This window comes from Myodes glareolus, chromosome 2 (genome assembly GCF_982192425.1).
Source record: "Myodes glareolus chromosome 2, mMyoGla1.1, whole genome shotgun sequence".
NCBI lineage: Eukaryota > Metazoa > Chordata > Mammalia > Rodentia > Cricetidae > Myodes > Myodes glareolus.
This window is the reverse complement of record NC_142027.1, coordinates 97,537,936-97,565,607: the sequence shown is the minus strand read 5'-3', so window position 1 is coordinate 97,565,607 and position 27,672 is coordinate 97,537,936. Positions and strand designations below refer to the sequence as shown.

At 54.8% G+C, this 27,672-nt stretch overlaps 1 protein-coding gene across 4 annotated transcripts; it reads right to left on the bottom strand.

Annotated features, from left to right (window-relative positions):
* Window positions 1-382: 382 nt before the first annotated feature.
* Window positions 383-27,587, bottom strand: Rtn4r (reticulon 4 receptor). 4 transcript variants are annotated; one of them, XM_085684338.2, is made up of 2 exons: window positions 27,449-27,587; window positions 383-2,058 (listed from the first exon to the last, which is right to left on the bottom strand). In XM_085684338.2, exons 1-2 carry the CDS (start codon window positions 27,465-27,467, stop codon window positions 659-661), a joined length of 1,419 nt encoding a protein of 472 aa, XP_085540464.1. In that variant the 5' UTR covers window positions 27,468-27,587; the 3' UTR covers window positions 383-658. The 4 variants fall into 4 exon arrangements, with proteins under 4 accessions (XP_085540464.1, XP_085540459.1, XP_085540474.1 ...); XM_085684333.2 differs by lacking the exon at window positions 27,449-27,587 and adding an exon at window positions 26,384-26,680; XM_085684348.2 differs by lacking the exon at window positions 27,449-27,587 and adding an exon at window positions 23,530-23,771.
* Between the last annotated feature and the right edge of the window lie 85 nt (window positions 27,588-27,672).

The following is a 27,672-nucleotide window of genomic DNA, read 5'->3' as shown; positions in this document are numbered from 1 at the left end:
GCAATGGGAGCATGGTCTTTTCATGCCATTCCCAGCCTCCTCCTGGGCTGGACAATCCCAGAGGAGATGTCCCCACAAAGATAGCTTGTTCAGAACCAGGGAGCAGGGAGCAGGAGTCAGCCCAGCCTCAGAGAAGTTAGCTGAGCCCAAGGATGTCAGCTTTGGGACAAACTCACTGGAGCAGCTGGAGGACGGCAAGAATGTCACTTCACTCCTGCAAGTGAGCCTCCCCGCCCCACTTCAGCCCAAACTGCCCCAGCAGTGAGGGTGGGCAGTTCTATCTCCTCTCAGGCCTTCTGTGCCAGTGTCTGAAGGAGATGCTATGCTGGGACCCACCCTCGTTTCTCACCGCCCACAGTACCGCAGCCCAAGAGGCCACAGCTTAAGAAAAAGCTCTTTATTCCACGTCATCCAATATTTTACACAAGTAAAATAAAATTCATATCTCTATATACCGCGATCCGGGTGGGAGGCGGCGTTCTGGAACAAACGCCACCCCCGGAACCCTGTAAACATGATGGGGTGGAGATGGGGGTGGGCTGGTGGGGAGGCATCTGTCAGGGAGGGCCTGGCCTGCCCCACGGAACCTGTCCCTGGCTCTGGCTGGCGGCATGGAGGGAGACCCCATATGTACACACACCTGATGGCCGGTGGCTGGTCAGCAGGGTCCGAGCACTGTCCAAAGTACCAGTGCAAGGCCCAGAGGAGCAAGGCTGCAGGCCAGAGCAGGCAGGGCGCCTGAACCCTCTGCTTCCCCAGCTCCACTGCTTCCACTTCCGGCCTGGCCCAGACGGCAGTGGCTGCGGGTGCGATTCTTTCGGGAACAACCTGGCCTCCTGCGAGGACCAGTGGTGGGCAGTCCCGGTGGCTCAGAACCCCCAGGCCGCAGAGCCGTCAGTGGGGGCTCTGCAGAGCTGGGCAAAGTCCCAAACGGAGAGTCATTGATGTGCCGTGGGCCTGAGCCATTGCCTGGTGGAGTGTCACCAGGAGGTACACGTCCCTTGAGGGCATTACCAGCAGAAGCTGGCCGCCCGGGCTCCAGCACTGAGGCTTTGTCTGCACCATCTGGCTGGCAGCACTTGGGGAGGCTCAGCAGCTCCTCATCAGTGAGTTGGGTGGTCTGGAAGGGACGGAAGGGCCCTGAAGCCACAACACAGCCCTCTAGGTCACTGGCAGCCAGGCGCTTAAGATCACGACCAGCCAGGCGTGGGGGCAGGCTGCAGGGCACCTCTGATGAGGAACCTCGGAACTTCTGCAGCCAGGCCCAGAGTGGACGTGCTCGGCAGTCACACACCCAGGGGTTGTCATTGAGTCGCAGGTACTGCAGAGACCTCAGGGGCACTAGGACCTCTGCAGGTAGCATGGAGAGGTTGTTGGCAAACAGGTAGAGGGTCATGAGGCGGCCAAGGTCCTGGAAGGCGTGTGGATGCACACGAGTCACATGATTCTGGTGTAAGAGGAGGCGGTCAAGACTGTGTAGACCACGGAAAGCGTGCTCCGGCACGCTGGGGATACGGTTGCCGTGCAGAAAGAGGTGTGTGAGGTTGCCCAGGTCACGGAAGGCATTGTCAGGCAGCGCCTGCAGACTGTTGTCTTGTAGGTAGAGATACTGCAGAGCCGTCAGTCCACGGAACAGGCCGGAACCCAACTCCTGTAGGCCGCATCGGTCTAGGTGCAGCGTGTGCAGGTGGCCCAGGCCGTGGAAGGTGGTGGGGTCCACGGCACGGAGCTGTGCATTGTCACTGAGGTCTAGTTGCTCCAGGAGGGTCAGGCCAGTGAAGGCAGTGGCATCAATGCGGGCCAGTGCGTTAGAGTGCAGCCACAGGATAGTGAGATTTCGGCATGAGTGGAAGCTGGCAGCCGGCACGTAAGAGATGCGGTTGCCGTGCAGGAAGATTCTCTGGCTAGAGGCTGGGATGCCTGTGGGCACAGCCTGCAGGCCCTGTTGGGGGCAACTTGTTGTCACCTTGGGCTCATTGTAGCACACACAAGCACCAGGACATGGTGCTGCTACCCGCCAGGCCTGTAGCCATAACATCCATGCCAGCAGTCGGCTTCCTGTAGGCAGAGAAAAAGGTGATCAGAGAGACGCTGAAACCAGTCCTTCTTGGGTAGACCTCAGGGAACTGGGCAGGGCCAAAAGGCTGCCAACCCTGGGAATGGGGCTATAGGACCTCTCACCCTTCCATGGCATACAGATAATATTGGGCTGTAAGCTGTCCTTGGAAGTACATATTCCACACTGGTGGCCATGTCTGCACCCCTAACCCTCATGCCACCCTCACTCACACACCTGCAGGCATGACTGGTGCACTGTAGCTCACCCTCAGAGTATTAGCCCAGCTGGTCATTAAGTCACATGTCTGAAGACCTTCTGGGGTAGCTGCATACACCACCTCTGAACTCCAGAGCACACAGCTGCTGGGACCTGGCCGTTGTTTATCTTCATTTGTCTTAGCTTTATCCTTGATCTGCTCAAATCAGTCCCACCAGGCTACAGGCTAAGGTAGCAGGGGAATCTGAGAAACCCTGTAGGAGTCTGAGATTCATCCCTAGACCTGCCAGGTCCCTTGGCCCAGGCTGCCGAGTAGGGGCTGAGGCTCACAATCCATATCCTGCCCAGGCCCCTACAGCTTTTGATAACCTCTGGCAGCTGGAATTATAGGGAACCCCCTCATGCCAAAATGGGAGCTATGCCTGAGTCCCTGAAGGGCTTTGTCTGTAGGGGGTCTCCTGAGGCCTGGGGTAGGTCTCCTCACTAGCACCCCTGCTGTCTGAGGAAGAGGAGCCTGGGTGTGGGGCAGGTGGGGGAGAGAGGGCCTCTCCCAGGCCCCCAGGGCAGGCTGCTCCCTCCTCCACACCGCCTCCCTTTTAAGCACTTCCTGACTTGGCTCTGAACACCTTCTGCAGCCTCCTCCAAGCGGCCTCATTCTCCGCTCCATCCCTTCCCAGCCTTCCTGCCCATCCATGTTGGTTGCCATCCTACTTCTCTCAGTGGCCCCAAGGCACCAGGCCCCATCCTAGGTCCCTGGGCCAGATATACCTGGGTGTGACCAAGGACCTATATACTTGGCAGCAGCCGCTAGGGCTGGGGCACCACATTCCTAGGGAAAAGCTCCTTGGTCTGCCACTGGAGCCCCATCCCTTTTGAATGCCGAAGTCTCTTTCAGGAGTGAGTCTATTAAAATGTGAATCCCCCTGGGAGGGTTATGGCTTATCAGCTAACACCGTCATTGACAGCTAACACCTGTGTTGACAGCTAACACCTTTCTTGGCAGCTAGCTAACAGCAGGATTCTGCAGCCAGGAGGCCGAGGCTGGCAAACTGCTCGGAGTTGGGAAAAGACCAGGATCCAGCCTTCCCTACCCAGCCTTGACCTCTGGGGACTTCTACTTCACACTGGGCCCTACCTCAGAGGGTCCTCTCCTGCATGGTGCAGTCTGTTGCTCAATTCTAGACCCCTCAGGCCAGGCATGCCTAACAGCTGGGCAAGCGTCCAGGCTCTGGGGCCCTCTTCTCAGACTCAGTGCCTTCATTCAGTGAGCGGATTTGCTGGACCTGGGGTCATTTGTTGACAGCTATGGTGGCAAGCCAGGCCCGGGAGCCCCCAATCCCTGGATGCCCGTCCCTGCCCCGCCCCAGGCTGGATGTATGTGGGCTGTACTTGGGCCTGAGGCTTTATCTAAGCAGCTTCTCACATTCTCTTCTTACATGCCCTCCCTGAGACAGTGGGGTGCAGCCGCATCAGCAGCCCTGATGCCTTAACTGCTGTCACAAAGGCTGGGTAAGTGGGGGGCCTTCATGCACCCAGGGCCAGGCTGAAGATTTTACTGTCATGGATGACTGGGGGGCACATTATCAGCCCTGCCATACCACAGACCACATATTACCCATAACGCCATGCTGCCAACTGGACCTCACATACATTGAAGGAACCACCAATCTCTGTGCCTTCCACCACACCAGCAGTAGACTGTAGCTCCCAGGACTGAGGTTGCCCATTGACAGTTCAGCTGGGGTCATTGGGGGTCCAGGGCTGAGCCACAGTAGGGAGGTGGGCAACTGGAGGAGCGGCTATGTGCTCAGTCTTGTCAGGCAGAAGGTAAAACACACAGCTGTGTTCCTGTTGGAAATCAACTTCTGAGAGGCGGCCCTTCTCACCTACCCTGTCAGCACAGGGGCTGGGGTAGGCTCTTCTGCTGTAGCCACAGTAATTGGCTCCAGCCTGGCCCCCCTTGGGGCCTGCCCGCTGGTCTCCATGGCAACCCCTGCGCTGAGCAAGCATGAGGGGGCATCTTTTTATGAGATAATCAAGCCCAACTTTGCAGCATGGCTTGTGCTCACAGCAGGGGTTTGGGGAAACACCGGACACCTGACCAGGCGGCAAGGATGTTCCCTGACCCCACCCCAGGGCTGCCATATTCAGTGTCTCTCCGTCTGCCACCTTACACGGCCTGCGTTGGCTCATTCTTGTGGCTTCCGCAGTGCTTTGAGCTGCAAGATCTCTGAACTTCAGGTCTGGACCCCTCCGTACTCACTTTGTTCTCACTCCAAACCTGCCCACAGATTCCCATCTGAGACGGCCTTCTTTTTGGGGAGCAGCCTGGCCCTCTTGCCTCCCTGTAGCCTCCACCTACCACCCAGCCAGTCTCTTCCATGTTCCCATCCTCAGAAGGCGCCCAGCATGCACACATGGGCAGAAAGTGGTCCTGGGGGCGGGTCCATCCATCTCACATGGAATCCACATCAAGACCCCTTAGGACCCTGCAGCCACTTGAGTCAGCCTTACAAGCTATGCACGAAGTGGTATGTCTCCAGCTATACCCAAGTCAATTTTCATCAGACTTTTGTGTGGGTCTCCTCCAGGGCTTTTCCAAGGGGAACACACTGGTTGTTGGAACTGGGTCACGGCTAGTGGCTTCTGGCTTAGCTCAGGCCATCTGGGAGGCCACAGGGATATGAGGAAAGGGGCACATGGCTCGGAGATTCCTCAGGGACGGCAATGACTGAACACAGACCCTGGGGTCCTCCTCCACCTGGGGTAGCCTGATCAGGCAGGATACAACCACTGGGCTACACTGGGCACTTGGCATCTGCGCCAACAGCTCTTTGGAGTCAAGAGCGCAGAATCACATTCACTGAGGAGGGAATAGGGGAGAGAGATGGAAGGAAAGAGGAGCAGGGAGAAAGAGGAGGCAGAAAGAGGCAGGGGCAGAGGGAAAGAAGCCAGGGAGCCAGAGGGTGTGAAGAGGGAAAAAAGGAAAGGGAGGGGCCAGGTGGGTGGAGGCTTCTGGGGCCTTGCCCAGCAGCCACTTGAGCCAGCAGGCAGGCACTGCTGAGGTCAGCAGCTCACCTCAGCAGCCCAGTGAGCTGCTGAGCCGAGATTGCCTTCTTTAGCATCTTCCCAGCCTGCCGCGTTGTTCTTGCATTCTCTCCACCACCACCCTAGCCTAGCCTGACATCCCGTGGGCATGTCCTCTTGTCCTCACCTGATGAGGCCGAGCAACGGTGCAGGCTGACAGCCTCGCAAACCCAGGGCACTGACTTTCGTCCTTCTACCAGCTGGGTGCCCTTGAGTCCCGGTGTTTCTCTCAAAGACTAACCCCACAGACTTTGGAGAAAGTCTCCCCGCCGGTACCAGTCAGTGCCACGGAGAATCACATTCTCTTTCCATCACCAGCATCTATTTACAGATGAGGAAACTGAGGCAGTGAGTAGCAAAGCCCCGCTCCTACACTGCAGCAATTTACAAGTAAGGGGAGGTAAGCATGGGAGTGCATGCTGCCTGGAGAGTTGTCAAGGAAAGTCAACTCACGAGGGACAACTGCTATGTGGCCAGGGCAGCTAGTGGGGGCTGGATAGGCCCTGGGGCACAGGAATCTCCCATGTTATCAGCGGCGGACAAGACATCGCCATGGTTCTACTGAGCTGGGGTCAGAAGGCTGTAGAAGGGGCTGCTGAGGCAGTCCAGAAGAGACCACAGTTGCAAGGCAGAACAGCTCAGCACACAGGACCAGAAATAGCTCTGGGGGAGGGGGGAGGGACCGATGTCATCCCCACACTGCAGAGAATCAAGGCACTTTTCCCTGGGCCCCCTCCCGACTCCTGCCAACCCTGTCACTACTGACCCCTACCCCATCCGTACCCCATCTTCACTTCTCACAGACACACTGCCCACCTTCCGCCCATCCTTGGGCCCACAGGCACATGAAGGGACAGCTTACATCCACACTGTCCCTCCTGGGTCCTCCAGGAAGGGATAGGGGCAGGAGGATGGCAGCGAATTCCACAGAGGACAGACCATCCTGACTCTCTGAGGTGTGGCCACCAGCATCTGCGGCCCTGTCCTGGTCCCTTGAGGCCTTGTTCCTTATTGATTTTGACTATAGAGCAAACAGGCAGGCCAGGTCGATAATGGGTAAGGTCACTTACCACGGTCGGCAGAGACAAGACCGAAGCTGATATGCCTCAAGCCCAGCCATAAGCCGTGGGGAAACTGAGGCCTTGCGTGTGTCCTGGCTGCTTGGCATCATATTGCAACTAGAGCAGAGCTGTTAGAAACGGCCTTTGATTATGTCAGGTCATCCTCTTGTCCTCCGAGAACTCAGCGAAATCCGCCTGCCTCTGTCTTCCGAGAGCTGCAGCTAAAGGCGCTCACCACCATGCCCGGTTCTTTTATTTTTATCGGGACACAGGGACATGAAGGCCCATGCCGTCTTTTAACCTGTGATACTTTTATCTCAGTCTCCCAGGTAGCTGGGATTACAGGTGTGTGCTGCCAGTCTCTCCTAGGAATTCAGTTTTGGTCACAGTCCCATTACCTAAAGGGCTTCAGAGTCTCCCCAGGCCCAGCAATATATTCTACTCATATACCAGACCCCACCCTGTGAACTCTGCTCTGTAGGCCTATGGTGCCCAGCACCTCAAGAGTTTGTCTGGCTGAAGCCTATCCAACCTGGAGACTCGGTGTCCCTTCCCTGACAAGAGGCTCGTGTTTCCCATCAGGTGGGAGCCTAATTACCTGACTCCCACCCCCAGGCCTTTGTGGTCCTGCTGCTAATTTAATCCATCTTTCGATCCCCAGGGACACTAATGAGGAACCAACCAATGACTACATATCCCTACCATAGGTATCCTATGAAGGAGACCTCCTTAGGCCATAGTCTAAGCCCCAGAACTGCCACACAAATGCCACCACCCGCTCCTGCCCATGCTGGTGCTGCCCTGGATGGAGTGCTCAGCCTGGTGAGTCTATAGTTCTGCCTTCTGCCTTCTGTGCCTCATGTCTATTTCTGGGACAAGCATCCCAAACTGAGCCCTGGGTCTCCCACCCTATCTCTGAATCTGTTGCTGACCTGTGAGGCCCAGAATGTCAGCACATGGGGTAAACATGAGACTAGGGTTGCATGTGGTGGTTATTTATACTTGGCCTCAGCTGGGAGATAAGAACATATGCTAGGGGACAAGCGGTAGGGGTGGGCAGGGCAGACACAGAAATGTGCTGTGAGTACACGTGGCATGCAAAACAGGATGGATGGGTTATAGAAGCCAGTATCCCTTGGGTTTGGGGCAAAACCAGGTTGGTACAAGGGGGCTGCGCAGACCTCAGCACCTAGACGGGGGTCTGCTACCCTGCCATGGAGGAGGTAGGTGACACCTCCCACATGTTCTTGCACTTGTAAAACATAATCAACCAAGCAGGGAGGTAGCCCTTGCCCAGGCTGAACTTATTTTGAGATGCACACACACACACACACACACACACACACACACACACACACACACACGCAGGTCTGGGACCCACCTACTGTGCCTCTTGGCCACTCATCAGGAGGGAAGCAGGCAGACAGGATCCACTGAAGAAGGTCAATGAATGGAGCCTCAGTGCACCCTCTTAAGCTGGGCTGCCCCAGCCTCCAGAGACCTCTGTCACAGAGTCAGTAGCAAGAGAGGCAGGCAGTGCCAGCGGGAACAAGGGATCCAAGAGGGAGCATATAACCCTCTTCAGCTAGATGTTCTCACTGGAATTACCCTCCAAAGCCAGGGCACTGAGTCCATGGAGTTAGAAGAAAGACTGAGGGGTCCCAGGCAACTCGGCCCAAGAGCTGGCTGCTACATTAGCTCGTTTTTGGCATTCAGTCACATCTATGTGTTCATCCATGATCCATGGCTGCTTTCTGTCCTGGGATGCCGGCACAGTGCATGAGTGGTCCACAATGCCGGGCCCTCTTACAGGACGTGCTTTGTGACTGAACGCCTGCTGTGTGGAGAGTTGCTATCGTCACACTCATGAGGACCCAGCAAAGGCCACTCAACATCCTGACTAAGGAAATGGAACCTGAGAGTCAGAGGACCATTCAATGGTTCTGCCAAGCACACATGCCTGGGTGTGCTGAGTGCAGTGTTCTCTCACCTTATTGCAGGATAGCATAGAGGAACACGGGTCAAGATCAGCATTTGAGGGGACTGAAGGCAGAGTGTGAAAGGGAAGCAGTGAATACTGAAATCCTGCTCAGGACATGGAAATCAAGTATCTTGCTGAGGACACTGTCAGCAGGCGAGAAATCAAGCATATATAATAGAATACAACTTGGAAATCAAATAGGGAAGCAGAGGCGGGGGGGGGGGGGGCGGGGGGGGATCAGGAGTTCAAGGTCAATCTGGGCTACAAAGCAAGACCCTGTCTCAAAAATTCCCAAACAAGAGGGATGTAGTAGGGAACAACTTAATCTTGCAATTGGTTGTTGGAGTTAGGAAAATCAGGAGTTCAAGGCCAGCTTCAGCTACATAGTGAGTTCAAGGCTATCCTGTCCGTCCGTCCGTCCTTCCTTCCTTCCTTCCTTCCTTCCTTCCTTCCTCCCTCCCTCCCTCCCTTCCTTCCTTCCTTCTTTTCTTCTCCCCCCCCCCCACCGAGAGCGTTTCCTGTGTAGCTATGGAGCCTTTCCTAGAACTCACTCTGTAGACCAGGCTGGCCCCAAACTCACAGAGACCCGCCTGCCTCTGCTGGGATTAAAGGCGTGCCCATTACCACCACTGGAAGGCCATCCTGCCTTAAAAGAAACAAACAAACAGGGGCTGTAGAGTTGGCTCAGCAGCTCCCAGCACTTGCTGCCCTTTGGTTCCCAGCATTCACAAAGCAGCCCACAATCATTTTTAAGTCTAACTCTCAGGGACCTCATGCCCTAAGAGGTTCACATACATACATGCAGGCAAAACACTCATACACTTCAAATTTCAAAAAACTTTTAAAAAAGAGTAAATAAGACAAAGGGCCAAAACTGTTCATAAGAAAGATGGGCTGCTGCCTCAGGTATCAGGAGGAAGTAGTAATCGTCAGTCCCCATTTGCAAGGGAAGGAAATGAGGGAACAAATCTAGGAGAGGGTTGGGGTTGGTAGTGGCTTAGTTTAGGTGGGGGTCTACTGGGGTGTTGGTCCTAGTATGCCAATATAATCACCTCCAGGATTTTACAGGGCTCTGATGACCTCTTTGCTGCAACCTACCCCAAAAGTTCTGGCATGTCCAACTGAGGCTTCCCCAACCCACTAACATCAGTCTTTGGACTGGGCAGGACCTAGGAGCTTGAGCTTCCAAGACATGAGCACATCAGCACTGATATACTGCCCAAGATAGTAAGAGTCTAGCCTTGGCTAACAGACATTCACAGTTAAGAACAAAGGTTTTATTATGGGTGAGAATAAAGGTGAAAGCAGGACTTTTTGATAAGCAGGAAGGTGTGGACCACTTCTGAAGACCTAAGAACCAGCTACTTACGCAGACCCGTGGATCACAAACTGAAAGTGGGCCTTAGGTATCTTCTGCCATCACCAATGTTAGCTTCTCCATCATCATCACGTCACCACCACCATCACCTCTAGGATCGCCACCACCACCACCAGTATTGTCACGAACATCACTGCCATCGTAATCGCCATCATTACTGTGCCGCGATCATCGCTGTCATTACCACACATCATTATCATCATCGTGGTGTTAGTCAGCTCTCTGTCACTGCCACAAAATCTGAGTCAACTTTTTAGGGAGCTAAGGCTTATTTTGGTTCACAGTTTTAGAAGCTGGGACCGTGGCAAGGCAGAACATGGCAGAAGCGCATTGCAGAGGAAGTTGATCATTTCATGACATCCAGGAAGCAGAAAGAACAAGAAGGGGATGGGGTCTTACATGGCTTCAACGGCGCACATTCAATAACTTAACTTCTTCCTCTAAGGCCAACCTTCTAAATATTTTACCACTTCCCACCATGGATTAGGGCTAGGTGGTCAGTACAAGAACCTCTCAGGAACATTTAGGATCTAGACTGTGTAAAGTACCACCATCACTATCATCACTACCATTACCACCAGTACCACCATCACCACCATCACCACCACTATCATCATCACTGCCATCGCCACCATCATCACCACCATCATCACCCTCACTACCATCAGCACCACCATCAGTACCACCAGCACCACCATCAGCACCACTATCATCATCACTGCCATCACCACCATCAGTACCACCATTACCGCCATCACCACCATCAGCACCACTATCAGCATCACCATCACCACCATCACCACCATCACTACCATCACCACCACCACTATCATCATCACTGCCATCACCACCATCAGTACCATTACCGCCATCACCACCATCAGTACCACCATCAGTACCACCATCAGCACCACCATCACCACCATCACTACCATCAGCACCACCAGCACCACCATCAACATCATCAGCACCACCATCAGCACCACCATCACCACTATCACTACCATCAGCACCACTATCAGCATCACCATTATCACTATAAGCACTATACCAGCTACAAACAAAGAACTTGGGTAGAAAACAACCTGAGACAAGCTTGGAGCACACATGGAGAGCAGCCAGCTTCACACAAAGGCAGAGAATTACAGGCCAGTGAACAGTGGCCTTGTCCCAAGGAGGTTCCATTCCAGCATCAGAGATTTGAAATCATTCAGGAGTGTCTTTGTTGAAACAACTGTTTCCTAGAAAGGCACTGTCTCTGCCACCATAACTCCAACCTGACTGGAGGCTTAGGACAGAGGAAGGATGAAGGGAAGGGAACATTCTTGGATAGCTCTCTTCTGAGGGTTTCCTAACCTCTCTACGTTACAACCCCTATGTGGTGGTTTGAAGAAGAATGACCCCCATAGGCTCATCTATTTGAATGCTTGGTAACTAGGGAGAGGCACTATTTGAAAAGATTAGAAGGATTAGGAAGTGTGACCTTATTGGACGAAGTGTGTCACTGGGGGTTGACTTTGAGGTTTCAAAAGCCCAACCCAGACCCAGTCTCTCTCCCCCTCTCCCTCCCTCCCTCCTTCCCTCCCTCCCTTCATCCCTTCCTTCCTCCCTGGGAATCAGAATGTAGGTCTCAAATACTTCTCCAGCACCTTCCTGCCTGATGCCATGTTCCCTGCCATAATGATAATGTAATGAAACTGCAATCAAGCCTCCAATTAATTTTTTTATACAAGTTGTCTTGGTCATGGTGTCTCTTCATAGTGATAGAACAGTGACCAAGACACCCACTGTACAGTGAGTAGGTGGTCATTACTTCTACTCCATACATAAAGGCCCTGAGGCATAGCAAAACCCAATAGGGTACCAGGAAAGCCAGGGGACAAGGCACATAATTTGGACCTCAGGATCCCTGCAACCTTACCCAAACCCCCAGGGATCACAGGGTTGAAATGGACAGCTACTCTGGCTTCCCTGATCCGCTGTAGCACATCACTCTTGGCGCAAGCCTTTTTCCTTGGGCTGGATGAGGGTTGAGGCTCAGACGTAGGGCTCCACCCACCTTCAGAGTAGCTGGAAAAGAGACCAGGTCCCCTGAGCCTGTCACCATACCAGCAATGTGAAGATCATGTTGGCCAGCACCACCTCTCCAGAACCCAGTGCCGCCTCTAGCCTGGAATCCCCACTGAGGTGTCCCTAGCCAGGCCTGGACTGAGGCTAGTGTCCCGCCTCCCCAGAGGCTAGCCTAGGGTCTGACACCCAAGGGCGTAGCCAGCCTCGATGTTTGGCCTGGGTCACTGTGAGTCAGGTGAGGAACTGGAAAAGGTGAGACATGGTTCAGCACAGATGTCTTGGAGCCACAGAACCACTTTGGCTTGGCTGAACTGTAGTCCCTGCTCTGTGCAGAGAATGCTGGTTCTGTACCGAAGGACAGCCCAGCAGCAAAGCCATATCTAACATACACTTGGAGTTGTGTTCTGCCCTCTCTACAATCATCTTAGCAGGCGTGTGTCCTCTATAGTCTGCCACACCTTAAAAGAGACCTGCACTCGGGTAGCATCAGCTGCTGCTGCTTCATCTCCAGGGATCACCGTCCTCCCTGCTCTGCCCACACAGCCGACTCAGTGAGCCATACACAGACACGTGTTCACTCCCCTCCAGAATGCTAGTGAGTGAGGAGCACATCCTATGGAGAGCAGGGCATAGAGAAACATCCAGAGAAGGGTTCTACTCTTGGCATATGGGGAGGCCCAGGGCATCTCCTGCTTGATGACTCGGGACTTGCCAGTTGGCATGTGCCATCTCAGCAGAACCCTGGACCTGCTTCCCTCGAAAAGGTGACCACAGCCACCACATGGGTGAAGATGGCACCAATGCAGAAAACAAAGAAGGTTAATTCAAGAAGCAGCAGATGGAGGGTCACGGATAGCCAGAAAAAATTGGGGAAATTCTTATCAGTGCACCCAGGGATAGAAAAGATTTCAAACAAGAGCAGGGTGCTATGACCAAGGAGTCACCAGAGAACAAGAAAGAGTGTCTAGAAATTAAAAATAGAATTGCTAAAATTAAAAGAATCAATAGAAGGGTTGGAAAAACAAGGTCAAGGAAATCTTCCAGAAAGAAAAACAAAAAGAAAAACTGAATGAGAGTCAATGGGCAAATATAGGTCGAATGTGTTTTATGGCAATTCTGTGAAGAGAAAACAGAAAATGGAGGATAAAAAAAAAATTACCCAAGGAATAACACCACAAAATTTCCTAGAGCCAAGGACCTAGACCTTCACTGGGTATTCACAGCAAACTTGAGGCTCCCAGTGACCAAGGAAAGCTCCATTCCAGGAGGAAAAAGCTGGTCATAAGCAATGCAAGGTAGCACTAGCACTCCCCAGAGCACTCTGGTGCCAGGTAACTGCAATGCTGCGAGACTCAGAAGAAACACTTTGAAAACAGGAAACTCTGGTCCCAGCTAGTCCAGCCTGAACACATCTGCAAACACGGGAGGGCGCGGGTGGCCTTCACAATACCTTCCTTACAGGGGCATCAGCCAAAACAAAAACACACTCTCACAGAAGCTAATGTGCACCCCATGAAAGAAGAAAGTCATGGGGCGGCAGGACAAGGGTCTAGGATGGGACTCTGAAGGAAAATCAAAGACCTTCAACCTTGACCGGATGAAGACCTTGCTCTCCTAGGAGATGGGGCAAGAGGAGAAACAAACAACGAAATCAACTGCAACCCGAGGAGCAAAGGAAGACACATGAGAGAAGAGAGACAGTGCCTCTTCCTGAGCAGAGTCAAACACGGGCTAGAAAGTAGAACTGGAGGGGTCCAGAGCGCTGGCATCCTGAGCAGGGCCATGCGGTTCACTGGAGCAGGCTCCTGCTCAGCCGAGGGTGGCCGAGAATGTGCCTGGGTCTCTGGCCCACTCTACACTCTTTATTATGGGGGCTTGAAGAGATCCTCACAGGTCCAGCTCTGTAGTCACTCTGTCCCGAAGACCCAGATGTCCCCCACAGCCACTGTGCCCTGGTTCCACCCAGACACTTCACATGTGCCAGTTTCTTCTCACTGTCACGGTGCTACCTCCCTGTGCAGGCTGCGGTCCCCGTCTCAGGCTGTCGTGGGGAGTGGGGAGGCAGCGGAAAGTCTGCAAGGGCCACGTTGTGTTGGAAGCAGGACTGCAGCCGCTAAGCCTCATCCCGAACCTGTGCTTCTCTAGTTTTCAGATCCTAAACCTGCAACGAAGCCCACAGCACACAGACAGGGGCAATGTGAATAAGTAATTGCTCTTTTATTAACGAGTGATAAATTATTCCTATATGATTGTGTGTGATAACGCTTGCTTATTTGAAATCAATTTGGGATGGAAATTGTTGGCGGCTTCTCACCTGCGCGGGTGGAAGCCAGGCACTCCTGCCTCCCACAGAAAAGGAGGTCACTGTATTTTGGCTACATCCTGATGCTGCTGAATTTAGGGTGCTGTGCCAGGCACCGGGGGGAGGGTAGTGGCCCTCGGACTGTGACGTCAAGGAGACCAGGTACCTCTAACCTCACTTTTGGGCAACATCTCTGTCCGGGGTGCAACATAGGTTAGCTCAGACTCTGCAGCTCGGGGTGGCTTTCCTGTGGTCTCTATTTGTAGCTCGGGGTGGCTTTCCTGTGGCCTCCATCTGCAGCTCTAAAAAGCACAAAGCTCTGTTGGTAAAGTGCTTACTGGGCAAGAGTGAGGACCCAAGTTAGGATGCCCAGCACCCACAGAATAGCCAGACATGTAGTGTGAACCTGTAAGTCCAGTGCTGGGAAGACAGGGGCTGGAGGTCCCTGGAGCTCACTGACCAGCCTGTCTAGACAAATTAGCAGGTTGTAGGTTTGTTGAGAGATCCTGTCTAAAAAGTAAGGTGAAAAGACCCTGTACTAGTCCAGAACCCAGTCTCCCTTTGGGCTGAGAAAGGACCAGGCTGGCAGAGTCCCCTCCCCAACAGGCCCTAGGCCCTACTGGGGACCCCTCTAGTGACCACAGCACGACCAGAAGTGTCAGTGGTCATCCCCAGACTAGCTGCATCCATCTCTCCCATGTAATCCTTGGGATCTGGGAGCCCTGACTGTCCCCTCACACAGGTCACACCCAGAGCCCAGTGCCCAGCTATAGCATTGCTCAGACCGCTCATGGCTGTCACTGTCAAGCCTCAAAAACCACTTAACTTACCTTTTTCCTGGTCGTTTCCTAATGAATCCACAAAACATGCCTCTATTCCATTCCCTCCCTGAAGCCCAAGGCAAGAGCATCCGAGATCCTCCGCCTCTGGTGCTCCTATTCCGACATGGAGGCCTATAACCAGGTTCCACTTCAGCACATCTCCTTGGGAATGCATGTTTACAACTCAGCATTCACAGACAACCACATCCTCCCTCCACGGAGGCCCCACCCCTCCTCAGCTGTTTTGGGTGGTTGCAGCGGGCACCGGTGATCATGGCTTGGCCAGTAGGTGTCAGGGGTTAGTCCAGGTCTGGCTACACTCATCTTTCCCATGTGACCGGTAAGGATTTGGAAGGCAGCAGTGAGACCAGGTCACCCTTAAGTCCAGTTCGGTCATCACTGACGCCTCATGAGTTGTGTTTCTTACCCGAGAGGCAGGAGAGCTGGACCCAGGGTGGCACACCCGTAAACCACACTCCAGAGTTTCTACCATCCACCCAGTGCCAAGGTTCCCACTTTGCCTCATAGGCTGACACAGGGGCTGGACAGACCTAGCTAGTCTCTGTGCACCCTGTTTCTGTCACTGGACCCTGGGTACCAAGGAGGCAGAGCCATGGCTAGTGACAAGCATGTAGTAGGAGCTCTATGTATGTTTGCCAGATGCAGCCACCTGCTACGGGCAAGTGGCAGACTTTGTGTAGTTGCAAAGACGATATTCCCCGAGGGTGGCCTGGGCTGGAGGGGTACTGATCCTCTCCTTACTTGGGGAGGCTCATGCACCCAAGTACTCCTGACTGGGGGAGGCTCAGGCACCCAAGTACTGAGGTTCTGAGTGGCCCTCAAGGGTGGCTTCACTTCCGCTATAGAGAGATGTTTGTACTGTCCCTCCCCACCATCACTTTTATTGATTTATTTATTTTGAGATATTGTATTGCACTGTAGTTCACATTAGTTTAGAATTTACTATGTAACCCAGGCTGGCCTCAAACTCGTGGTAATTCCCTGCCTCAGCCTTCCAAGTAGTGGGATTATAGCATGAGCTACCATGCTCATCTTACCCCAAACATATGCTGAAGTCCCAATCCCCAATGTGAGTTTGTTCGCTTGCTTGCTTATTTTGAGAGCACCAGAAGCCTAGGTTCTCAGATGCTCTCGCATTGGGCTTCAGGGACGGAACAGAATGGGGCCATGTTTTGAGGAATCATTAGGGACCACAAACTAGGAGAAAGGTAAGTGGCTTTTGAGGCTTGATGGTGACAGCCATGAGAGGTCTGAGCCGGGCACTGGGTGTGACCTGTATGAGGTGACAGCCTACAATAGCCTGGGACTCTTTATTTTATTTTCCTTTTTGAAATGTTTGTGTTTGTGGGTATTTTGCCTACATGTATGTCTGTGTACCACATGGTACAGTGCCCCTAGCGGCCAGAAGGGGGCGTCAGATCTCCTGGGACTAGAGTTACACATGGTTATAAGATGTTATGTGGGTGGGGACCCAAATGTGAGTTCTCTGGGAGGGCAGCCCATGCCCTTAACTACTGAACATCTCTCCAGCCCCAGCCTGGAACTCTCAATCTTTCTGCCTTGCTTACAATGTCAACACTTTAGGAGTGTAACCAGTACTCCCTACCCATGATGTGATGGTGTTTGAAGAGGTTAGTGGGAGGTGGTTAGGGCTGACACCTCAGGATAAGGTCTGAAGGGCTAGACTTTGAGATGGATTAGTGGCCTAGAAGAGAGCCCAAAGAGGCCATTGGCTGCATAAGAAAACCACCTGCCAGTCAGGAACAAGCAGCTCACTAGAATCTGACAGCGTTGACACTCTGATCTTGGAGCCGTAGCCTCTAGAACTGAGAGAAAATTAATTTCTGCCATTTGTGATGCCCAGTTCACGGTATTTAGTTACGGCAGTATGAGCTAATACAACTTCCTTCTCAAAACTTCAGAGTATCTTTTCAGATTTTCAGCCATGAGTGTGATATGGCAAATCCAAAATGTTCCTGGCGTGTTCTGTTTGGTCTCGTGCTGATACCAGAGCAAGCAGAAAGAGAAACAGTCCGGCAGCCGTGTGTCCTGGGGTCTCTGCGGACCACAGTCTTGGAGGGCACCCCTGAGTTACCAGGGTTCTAGAGCCCTAGCTCCATTGTAGGGGTAGGAAGGTGCCTCAGGTGGGGTCCCCAACGTCTGAATTTATTCTTTCATCTGGAAATAGAGGTCAGGAAACTTACCTGGCTCGTGCAAGACCGGTGCACCGTGGCTGCACAAGAGATGTCCAGCCCACCAGCTCCGAACTGCCAGAGGCACTTGGCCTCTCCCTGAGGAACTGTTCTCACTCTGTGGAGGAAAAAGCCCAGTCCCACCCTTCCTTTACCTCTTGCAAGCCTTTGTTCGCAACTCCCTCTTGGGTAAGCCTACCTTGTTTCCAGGCCCATGGCCTCAAGGAGGCTCTTCTCGCCTGAGCTTTACCCAGCACTTTAAGGAGACTGGATCCTGCCCACTCCTTCACCACCCCTGGCCTTGTTCATGCCCATCTTCAGACCTACAGGGGCTTCTGTGGAGCCCTCTGGAGTCAGTGCCCACAAGCTGTGTCCCTGGGCCACTAGGGTCCTGGGCATCAGCTAGGCCAGAGAAGGTCTCCACCACAGGTGTTCCCAGGCAAGGCAAGGACAATGAACCCCCACAACCTGGCCAGAAATGAGGCGCTGGGCTGAGTCTCTCCCTCCCTAACTATCTGCCATCTCAGAACCACAGGTAGCAAACCCTGCCCTCCCAAAGACTGTTATCAGCTGATAAAGACAGTCCTATGACCTGAGGGCCTGGGGATCCCTGGGAAGTCATCTCCTAGACTTTGGGTCTTTGTAGCTGTCTTGGGGTAGGGAGTGCCTTAGCCAGGGGGGCGGGGACAGGCTAAGCTGGTGGTGGAGATGCTGGGACCAACAGGGACTCGAGTATCTATGCCACTGCCCCTGGAGTTGCTGGATGGACTGAGAGCCCATAGGAGGGTGGGAGTGGAACAGGCTTCAGGGTTAGGAGAGCTCTGAAGAGGTCTGACACCCCATCACCACCCACCCACCTCGAGCCACCGTGTCAGGCCATGGCTCTGGTAGCAGTGAAAATGGAGTGCATTAGAGCCACCATCTGTCTTGGCCGTGATGGGCTCTCTCTCCTGACATCCAGGAGGTATGTAGATGGAATATCTTTATGGAAAGAGTTTTTCTTTGGCCAATTTCGACCAGGAAGCCAGACACTTGTCACACCTGTCCCTGTGTCAGCCTCTGCCTGACATAAATTGGGGCCGAGGCAGGGAGATGAAAGACAGCTTGGACACGGCCCAGTGTGCAGGGACCACGTGTCAGGCCGCAGAACACACAGAGCCACGAAGATGTCCTGCTGGGACCGGGAGCACTGAGCCTCCTCTGCCTCCTCCCTTCCCTGTCCAAAGGCCAGCCTGCCCTGGCACCCCCTGCCTCCCACGGAGCAGGGAGACATCTGCTCCAACACAGTCAACCCCCTGCCCTGTCTGCAGCTCCAGTCCTACTGGAAGGGGAGGACCCACACAGAGGGCAGGCCTCAGGGCCTCCATCGGCTCTGCTGGCACCCACATTATACCTTTTCTCCTTGGAACCCGGGACAGCTTGGGCAAAAAAGATGTTACAAAGATCTCAAGGTCTCTACTGCCCAGCACAGGGCTGGCCTGTACCTGGGGGCGCCAGGAAAAATTTGGTGAGCGAAAGGAGGAGAGGCCAATGCCACCGAAGGCCTTCCTGCAATGGGAACCTATCATGTGGGCAGCCCAGGGTCTATGAGCTTTACCAAGAGCAGGGAAGGGAAGGGCAGGGCTAGGGCCCTCCCAGAGGTATACCCAGGACCACAGTTTTCATGGTCATGCAGGTAGGCAAGGGACAGCCTCAGTGGGGAACACCATCACGCTACTTCCTCAGACAATGCTGAGTTGATGTCTACAACCCTCAAGGGAATCTGAGAGGAAAGCCCTGCCAGGCTCCCAAGCCATCCTCATGGGGGCGGGGGCACCAGCCCATTCTGCAGTGTCTAAGGATGGGGGTGCGGAACACATCTCAGCCAGGCCAGGTGAAGAGTGAGAGACTTTCAGGGGAACGTGACAGAGAACCATGAAAGGGATCTAGCTGCTGCTCGGGGCAGTGTGGAGGCGGAAGTAGCCACGAGCACTTCAAGTGGCACATCCCGGGTGACCTTGGGCTGGACTGTAGCCCTCTCTGGACGACCTTTCTGGAGGCTGGCCAGGCTCAGGACAGCAGCTACCCTGTCTTCTATAGAACTCTGTTTGCAATCACAGTTTTGGGGTCTACTGCCTGGCCTTCTTCCAAGGACCAAGTAGGAATGCAAGCAGTCCCTCTCACAGCCCGCCAGAGTGGAGGTAAGAAAGCTTCCAAAGGAGGTGCGGCTCTCCGGTCAGCCAAGCTCCTGGGGCCAGGCTCCTGCCCAAGGGCCGAGCCGTGCCTCACATTTCTCAAAGGTATGAAGACATGTCCCTACCCCAAGCCCCGACAGAGAGCCTAGCGTCTCTCTGCATTCCCCAGCTGCTGGGCCTGCCTGGGGCGAGTGTACCCCACCCTCACCCCATCATGCCCTCTCATCCCAGTGACCATGCTCCCCTCAAGCCAACCGGCGAGGACTCTCTTGGCAGACAGGCGCTGCAAGATACGGGTTCTCCCTGTACCCTCGGTGCTACACATGGGCTTCTAATCAGGAGCTCACTAGGCCCACACTATTCCCACTTTCGTCTAGGGATGGTGCAAGGGTAGGTGGGACCAATCCAGAATCAGAAGAAGTACAGGAATTGGGGACTTGGGTCTCCCACCAAGGGCTCCAACGCCATCACCAACCTGTTTCCACAGCCAGTTCCCTCGGTTTATGCTGGAGGCACGGGACTGTCGAAGCCTGCGGGAGGAGTCCCATCTTCTGGATGGCCAGGAACTGGCCGGCATGGCAAAATCAAACTCCTTGTGGCCAGCTGGCTTTCACCAGCATGTCCACCTTCACACTGTCCACATGCCAACAGGGAGGCTCAGCAGGCAGCATCCGCCTTTGGGTTCTGGAGACCTCACCTGCAGCCATCTTGGCCAAGTAGCCTGCCCTTGACTGCCAGTCCTAAGGGCCATCAGCTTGGGCATTTCCCAACAGACACAGGAGCAAGCAAAGAAGCCAGGAAGAATGTTTCTCTTTGCTGATAGCTGGCAGTCTACTGGATCCCCCCTCTACAGCTATTTGCTGGTGTGGCTGCCCACTGCTTATGCTCCCTAAACCCTCATGCCAGGGTGGGGCTGCTTGGAGCATGTGAAGATGGGGAGGCAGGCACCCAAAACCCAGATGACAGAGGGTTTCCCCTCAAGGGTGGAAGAGATGGCTCCCACACAAGATCTTCCAGCCCACCCTGAGAACAAATGAGCAAGACTTTGAGGGCAGCCAGGGGAGATTTTAAGTAGGCTCAGAGGCTACACAGCGAACAGACAGCCTGGGTGGAAGGGAGAGCATCTGTGCCTACGGGCCAGGGAGGGGTGGGGTGGAAGGGAGGGCATCTGTGCCTACGGGCCAGGGAGCGGGTGGCTCTAAGATGGGCTTGCAGTGAGGCCTAGAGAGAATGGGCAAGGGTCAGGCTGGATACTGAGGAGGAGGCACAGACTCTGGGCTTGGATGTTGGGTATGGATGATGTGACACCATTTGGCTGTATCCGGGAAACCTAGGATGCTCAGTGGAACACAGCTGAGGAACTGAGGTATCACTTGGGAGGCAACTGGGTATTAGCAAAGGTGAGCAGCCTCGCTGGTGTGAGCAAGTGCCCAGGTGCCTGCCCACCTCTGCATCACCTAGGAGATGCTCAAGCTGGTGACCCTAAGATGGGTACAGGCTGAGCGGTCTTGGGCACTAAGGACTTCAATTAGCCACACTAGGCTGGTACTTGGCAAGGAGGCAGTTATTGTGCATTAACTACTGCCAAGCTGAGGGGGGCCCCGACACGGTGGATTCCCAGATGCCGTCACCTCTTTCTCCTGTTTTCCACCCATATTTCCCTCTTCCTTGTGCACCTACAGTATGCAGGGCCTGCTCCTGGCCCAGCTGCCGAGTGACGCCACAAGCCAGCTCCACCGTTACCACTCACGGCACCCATGCCAGCCACCATCTTCCCCAGAGAACAGCACCCCTAATATTGAGGCGGACTCTGTGTTTTCCCAGTCCTTGGGGCACTAGGCTGGAAGCACCACCTCTGGTAAACAGCCACAGATACAGATGACACCTCAGTGACCAGCAAAGAGCAGCAAGGGCCAAGGTCACACAACAAGCCTGCACCGCAGGCGCTGATCCTATAGCTGCCTGGACTCGGGGGTGGGGATGGGACACACTCCTGGCAGGTTCCCAAGCTGGCCCCAGCTGGGCCCTGGCAGGAGGGTGAATAAAGTCAACATCTTAGCAAGGTCACAATAGCTGGGACAAATTGAGGACACAGTGTATTGCAGGCAGGTCAGGGACAATCTGAGAGGGCTCCCAGGAGGCAGCGAGCACCCTAGAGCCTCACTCTGGTCTGAGACCCCGAGTGTTCTAACATGCTCAGCCCTACCCCCTACCTCAGTGAGCCCCTCACCCAGCTTCAGCCTTTGCCTGACATTTCCCGTGACATTTGCTGCAAAGAAATAGAGTCATAAATCCAAAGGTTAAATTTGCACATTGCCTTACAATGCCAGAAGAAACCTGTCCTTCCATCCACCAGGTGCCCCATGGGTGGAGCTTGGTGTGGGACGGCCTACCCATCCCCCTGACCCCTCCACCCTTGCAAGGAACCCCATCACTATTTCCCAAAATGGCATCTTGCGTACACCAGGCCATGGAGTTTATTGCACAGTTTGCCCAGTTGGAGACGCCTGCCCCGTCTGAAACCAAGGCCTTAAGATGCCCCATGGCAAAGGTGTTGCACAGGTGGCTTCTCCCAGCCTATCCCAGATTCAACCTTAACACCTTTGTTTGAAGTCCTACAACATTCCATGAAACTTTAATTCTCAGGAGGGACAAAGAGCACTCTCGGGCAAGTTGTTCTCAGCGAGGCTGTGTCAGCTCGCAACACTTCTGCATCCCACTCTGCCACTTCCATGTGCCAGCGTGCTGAATGGGGCTTACTGCCTGCCAAGCCCACTTGGGTCAACACAGTGAGGCTCATTTCTGCCTGCTCAGCACCTCCCCCAAAGACACTTGGGAAGGTGTGCCAACAACCCCCACTGCTTGACTCCACTTGCTGGGGTCTGGCTGCCCTGGGGGAAGATTGTGGGGATGCATGGGGACAACCTCAGTTGCCTCAATAGCAGAGAAGGTACCAGAAGCTGTGTGAACAGGGCTGGAGAGAGGTGGCCCCAAAGGGCCAGCTGAAGAGATAGCCACCCTTACAGCTGGACTCCTGGTTTACTTACCATGTCACCCACCTGACACGTAGAAAAAGACTCAGGGGTGGGGCGGGGCAGAATTAGGCCCTGGCTGGAAGTTAGCCCAAGTGTGTAGGAAGGGGCACACATTGTGGCCCTGATGGGGGCTTCTCAGGATATATAAGGCGAGTTGCATGGCTGAAGGCAATGCAAAAGGCCAAGGCAGGTTTAAATGAGTACATTTTGGTGCCTTCTCAGGAAGGGATTCCACACTCACCATTTCAGCATGATTCACAAGAATAGTTCTCGATGTGCAAAGTGTTTAAAATACAGTGACAAAAGAAGAAACTGCAGTACCAAACACCGGGTGTGATGGGACCTAGCTAGGCCCACGCACTCCGGGGACAGGCAGGGAGATGGGGGAGCATGTCCCCCTACACCCGCTATTTGGCTTCCACTGATGGCTGTGTGGTCACCTGGCCTTCAATACATTTAATCCTGGAATCAATGAGGTAAGGATTCGCCCCCTTTATCGTCTGATCGGAGTAGGATCTGCAGGCCACAAATGAACGAGTGAGTGACGGAGAGTGGTGAGCAATGCAGCATCTGGGATCTGGCCACGTGGATGGCACAGGTGACCTTGGCTGCATGTAGCCAGGCCACAGGGCAGGCATACTGAAGGGTGCAGAGGGTGCCAGGCTCTAAAGAGACAGGCAGAACAGCCACACTGGTTCTTATGGATCTGAGGGTCCAGGCCCTGGCTGGCTGCTGAGAGTCAGGCAGCTCTGCCTGGGGTTGAAAGTCAGGGCTCACAGAATGGGGGAGACTAGTATGAACATCACTGACCAGGCACAAGGCAGTGCCAGGAGCCTTAGTAACTCCATGACAGGGTCAGGTCCTTCTCATAGACTTCTCCCATCACGCGTGCACACACAGCAACGTCTTCCTTTTCTTGACCTCTTTCATGGATGCACAGCCTGAGGCCCCGGGAGACTTTCTAGCCAAAGCCCTCAGAAGGGCTTCCTCCGCCTCTTTCCCCAGCCGAACCCCTCCTCTCCCAAGGAGGGCATGGTGCCAGAAGGCTGGCAAGCAAAGATCCTAGAAGCCAGGGCTGGATGGCAAGGGGGAGGCATGATCCCACAAACCCTGCCCCTCCCAGACAGCTTACCACTTGTTACAAACAGCAGCAAGCCTGGGCTTCTTCACAGCCAATGAGCCAGGCTGAGCCCTCCAAGAGAGCAGGCTAAGACCGCCTTCCAGGGCCCTGGGCCAATCTCGGAGTTCTCCTCTTGCTGTCCCCTTGCTAGATGACCCCTACTAGCATGTCTCTAACCCTGTCACCACATGTCAGCTCAGCAGGGCTACCAGGGCCTGTTGGCACAGGGCAGAGCCCCAGGTTTACCACCATCACGCCGTCTGCTCACAACCTCCCTCAATATCCCAACATATCTTCCAGGAGGAAGGAGGGGCTTAAATTGGCAGGAGTCCCAGGAAAACCCCTGACTAGGAGTTGAAAAAACATATTTGGGGAATTTTAAAGCAGAGATGCTGGGGGCCCAAAACTCCTAAAAAAAGCAAGGTTTGGTGGCCGAGACCAGCATTTCCAGTACTCGGGAAGCTGAGGTGATTCCAGCTTAAGGCCAGCCTAGGCTCTATGGTTACACCTGCCTCAAAACAAAACAATAAAAACTCCTTGGAGCAGGACATGGTGGCACATTCCGTTAATCCCAGAAATCAGGTGGATCTCTGAGATCAATGCCATCCTTTCTACATAGAGTCCAGGCCAACCAGGGCCACAGTGAGACCCTGTCTCAAACCAGGACAGGTCCCACGCCCAGGAGTAACTAACCAACACAAAATGGACTTTTTTTTAGCTCTTTTTTTTTTTTTGTCATACTGATTTTTCTCTTTCTTTCGTTCATTTTGATTTTCATTTTTTGGTTTTCGTTGTTTTCCTGAGTTTTGTTTTATTTTGCTTGAAAAAGAGAGAACATGAAGGTGGGTTGGTGCGGAGGGCCTGGGAGGACTGGGGAAGGGGAAATAATATTATAAAAATATATGGCATGAAAAATTAAAACAAACAAAGCCACCTCCTTGGGAAATGTGTTTAGACCCCACTGGGCATCAGCTTGGAAATGCATGCCCCCCAACAACCTCAGATTACCCGTAGCTGAGAGAGGGAGAAAGCTCTTTAAGAAGACACATCGGCAGGCCCAACGAGCTCCTCTTTGCCAGGAGGGACCTTGTGCAGACCACACCTGGTTGAGGTCCTGTCATGGAAGGACACCTTCCTCCCCTGGGCTGGAGTAGGACAAGAGATGGCAAGGCAGGTCTGGGCTTAACAAAGGCAGTGGCCGGTTGTTACCCACACACCTGAGCTAGGTGAGCACTGCAGAGCGGAGCACCAGAAGGTCACCAGGCTGGACCAACAATGTGCTAAAGGCAGAGCCTCCCGGAGGCCTTGCTGGGTCAAATTGCCCCAGTTGGCGGAGCTGCAGAGGCAGCCAAGTGTGCCCTGGCTCACACCCCTCTATTGTGGTGTTGACCTCGAGCTAGGAAAAGGATCTTTTCTACCCAGGTAGATTCCAGCCCACCATAGGCCACCACTGCCCCCGCCCTGGCTGGTGGGAGAGCGGAAGACCCAGAACCTCACAGCTTGGGCTGGGGCCACTGAACAAAACCCTTAAACGCATTCCTGAGGTCCAGATTTGGGCAGGGGAGAGCCACAGCCCTCCTAGGTACACAGGGGCACCCACACCCAGAGGCAAACTGAAATATGAAGATGCGCTTACAGGCATACACATGTGGTCATGCACACAATCACATATGGGCAGATACACATCATTTTACATACACGTTATTGCACAAACAGACCCATGTGCTGTGAAGGAGACTCCGGGACTTGCCCCACTGTCTGTGAGTCCAACTGCCCAGAGCCTCCCTACTCAGAACCTCAGCATATCTACATGTGAGTGGGTCCTGCTAAGGGGGCCCAGCATGTGCTAAGCATGAAGATCACAGCAGGCAGACTGCTTAAATGCATATGTAGGTAGGAATGAGGACCCTTAGAATCCCCTCCCTATGTGTACCCATAGTGTTTATGCATGTGCACACTAGGACAGATTTAGTATGAGTGTGCACTGGAGGTGTGCAAGACTATATGTAGCCCACACAGACACGTGCAAAGAAACGTGTGTGCAGCCTGCGGCACCACGGACATAGCAGGGTAGATAGGGTGGGCACCTGGGGAGGAAATGTGTTCACTCTACTCCAGATACTCCAGGTAAGGCATGCCCAACCTACACGAAGCCCATCCTCCCTTGCCCCTACTGAGGGGACTTCGCACCCAGATGGGAGGAGGGATCCCACAGGATTACCAGGGAGGGAGTGCTTTAAGCACCAACGCCCCTCAATGGAGCCTCTCACTCAGGAGCCCTCCCGATCTCAGAGGAGGAGGCATTGCTCTGTGTGTGTGTGTGTGTGTGTGTGTGTGTGTGTGTGTGTGTCCTCCTTGCTACCTGCCCCAAGAACAGAGCTGGGATTGCCCTGTCCCCCACGCCCTCTGCTGCCGCCGACACCTCTATTCATCTCTATTCCGTTTGACCCTAAAGAAACAGCTTCTGAGCAGAGTCCGCCGGGCAGGCGAGATACCCCATCTTGGTCCGGTGCCCACGTTTCTGTAAACCCCTCTTATTAACCCATTCGCCGCCCGCGCGCTCGCAGGTGGGACCCCGCCCTTCCAACCCGCAGCCTCCACCCGGCCCTGGTCCAACCTCTGGAACCTCCGACCCGCCATCCTTGGCCCCGCCATCGCCGTCAACTTTCCCGCAAAGCCGCAACTTTTGCGGCTGCCGCGGGCTCCGCCCTCTCGGGGCCCAGTAGCTAGCGGCCAGCGCGCGGCGTGGCACTGCGGTGGCCCTCAGGAGCGCCCAGCGACCTGTCCCCGGCTCCGGCAGCACGGGCCGTGCCCTCGCCCTCGGCGCCCCGCTGCAGCCCGGCTCTGGAGCCGCGCGGACACTCACCTCCGGAGGACGCCCTCTTCATCTTCGGGGTCGAGCGGGGCGCGTCGGGCACTGGAACCGGCTTTGGGGCGGGCGCCCGTCTGCGCGCGGCCGGGTCCGCATCCAGGCGCCGCCGCTCCGGCCAGGTCCCGGCCCGGCCGCGGGACGAGGCACGGGCGCTCCGCTCTACCGGGCCGGGCTGGGTTCGCGGGTTGCGGGCGCGCAGGGCGAGGGCGGCGGCGTGGACTGGCGGGGCGCTCGCAGCGCGGGCCGGGAGAGGATGAATGTTTTATGGGATCATGTGGTTTGACGCGCGGAATCCGCCCGGTCTCCCCGCCGGCCCGGGTGGGGCGGGGCTGGGGCGGGGCCTGGCGCCGGGCGGGGCGCTCACCTGGGCGCGCGGCGCGGGCGCGAACCGGTGGGTACCGGGTGCAGGCCCAGCCGGCGGGCGGCGGGAGGGGAGGCGAGGGTGCCTGGCGCGCTGTCCAGGTGGCAGGAGGCGCTCAGCCACCCGGTGCACGGGCCACGCGCGGCCCCAGACAAAGACGGCGCATTCCTGAAGAGGCGGCGGCCCCTGCAGGCGACCGCAGGCACCGCGTCCCGGAACGGGCCGTGGGCGCGGGCTTGAGGGCGTGGCGGTCCAGCCTGGCAGAGTCCCGAAGGGAGTCCTGAGCATCGGAGGGGCGCAGCAGGCCTTTGCGTGACCCGTCTCCTGCTTGCCCCTTAAATCCCTTTGCTTGAGGACTGTCCTCAGCGACTCGGTAAGAAAACTGAGAGGCGAGGCTAACAGTACAGCACTGTTCCCCTCCCCAGCTTTCTAGGCCTCTCTATCCCCATGTCCCAGGGAGGGCACTCGGACCATGTCTTACCCTGCCTCTGCACGGCTCCCAACTCTTTCCTTTTTGCGATGGAGATTACAGAGTCCGAAGACTCCTCTGGACCCACCCTCCACCAAGCCACCAAGCCAGACCAATATAAGACCAATAATCCTAGTGGTCTCCCTCCCCCAACACACACACACACACACACACACACACACACACACACACACACGCCCCATCTCCCGTTGCTGCGTGGGTGCTCTACCTGGAGTTCTTAAGTGCATTCTGGGGGACTTCCGCTGGCTGCCAGGTCATTGTCTGTGTCTCTCCTGCTCATGATCCAGCCTGGGAGCTGGGTAGGGCTCATGGTCTGCCGGCCTCGCTAGAGAAAGCAAACACCAAGTGTGCATGACATAGCCTTCAGGGTGGAGAGCGCTGAAGTTGCTGCAATGGACTGCCCTTCTGGTACATGCAGAGGCTACACTGCTC

Coding starts and splice junctions, on each gene's coding strand:
- Rtn4r (XM_085684332.2), bottom strand. CDS start 15,150: ATGCATTCCCAAGGAGATGTGCTGAAGTGGAACCTGGTTATAGGCCTC. Junction 2,059..14,984: donor AGGAAACGACCAGGAAAAAG/GTAAGTTAAGTG, acceptor CTCTGCCTACAG/GAAGCCGACTGCTGGCATGG.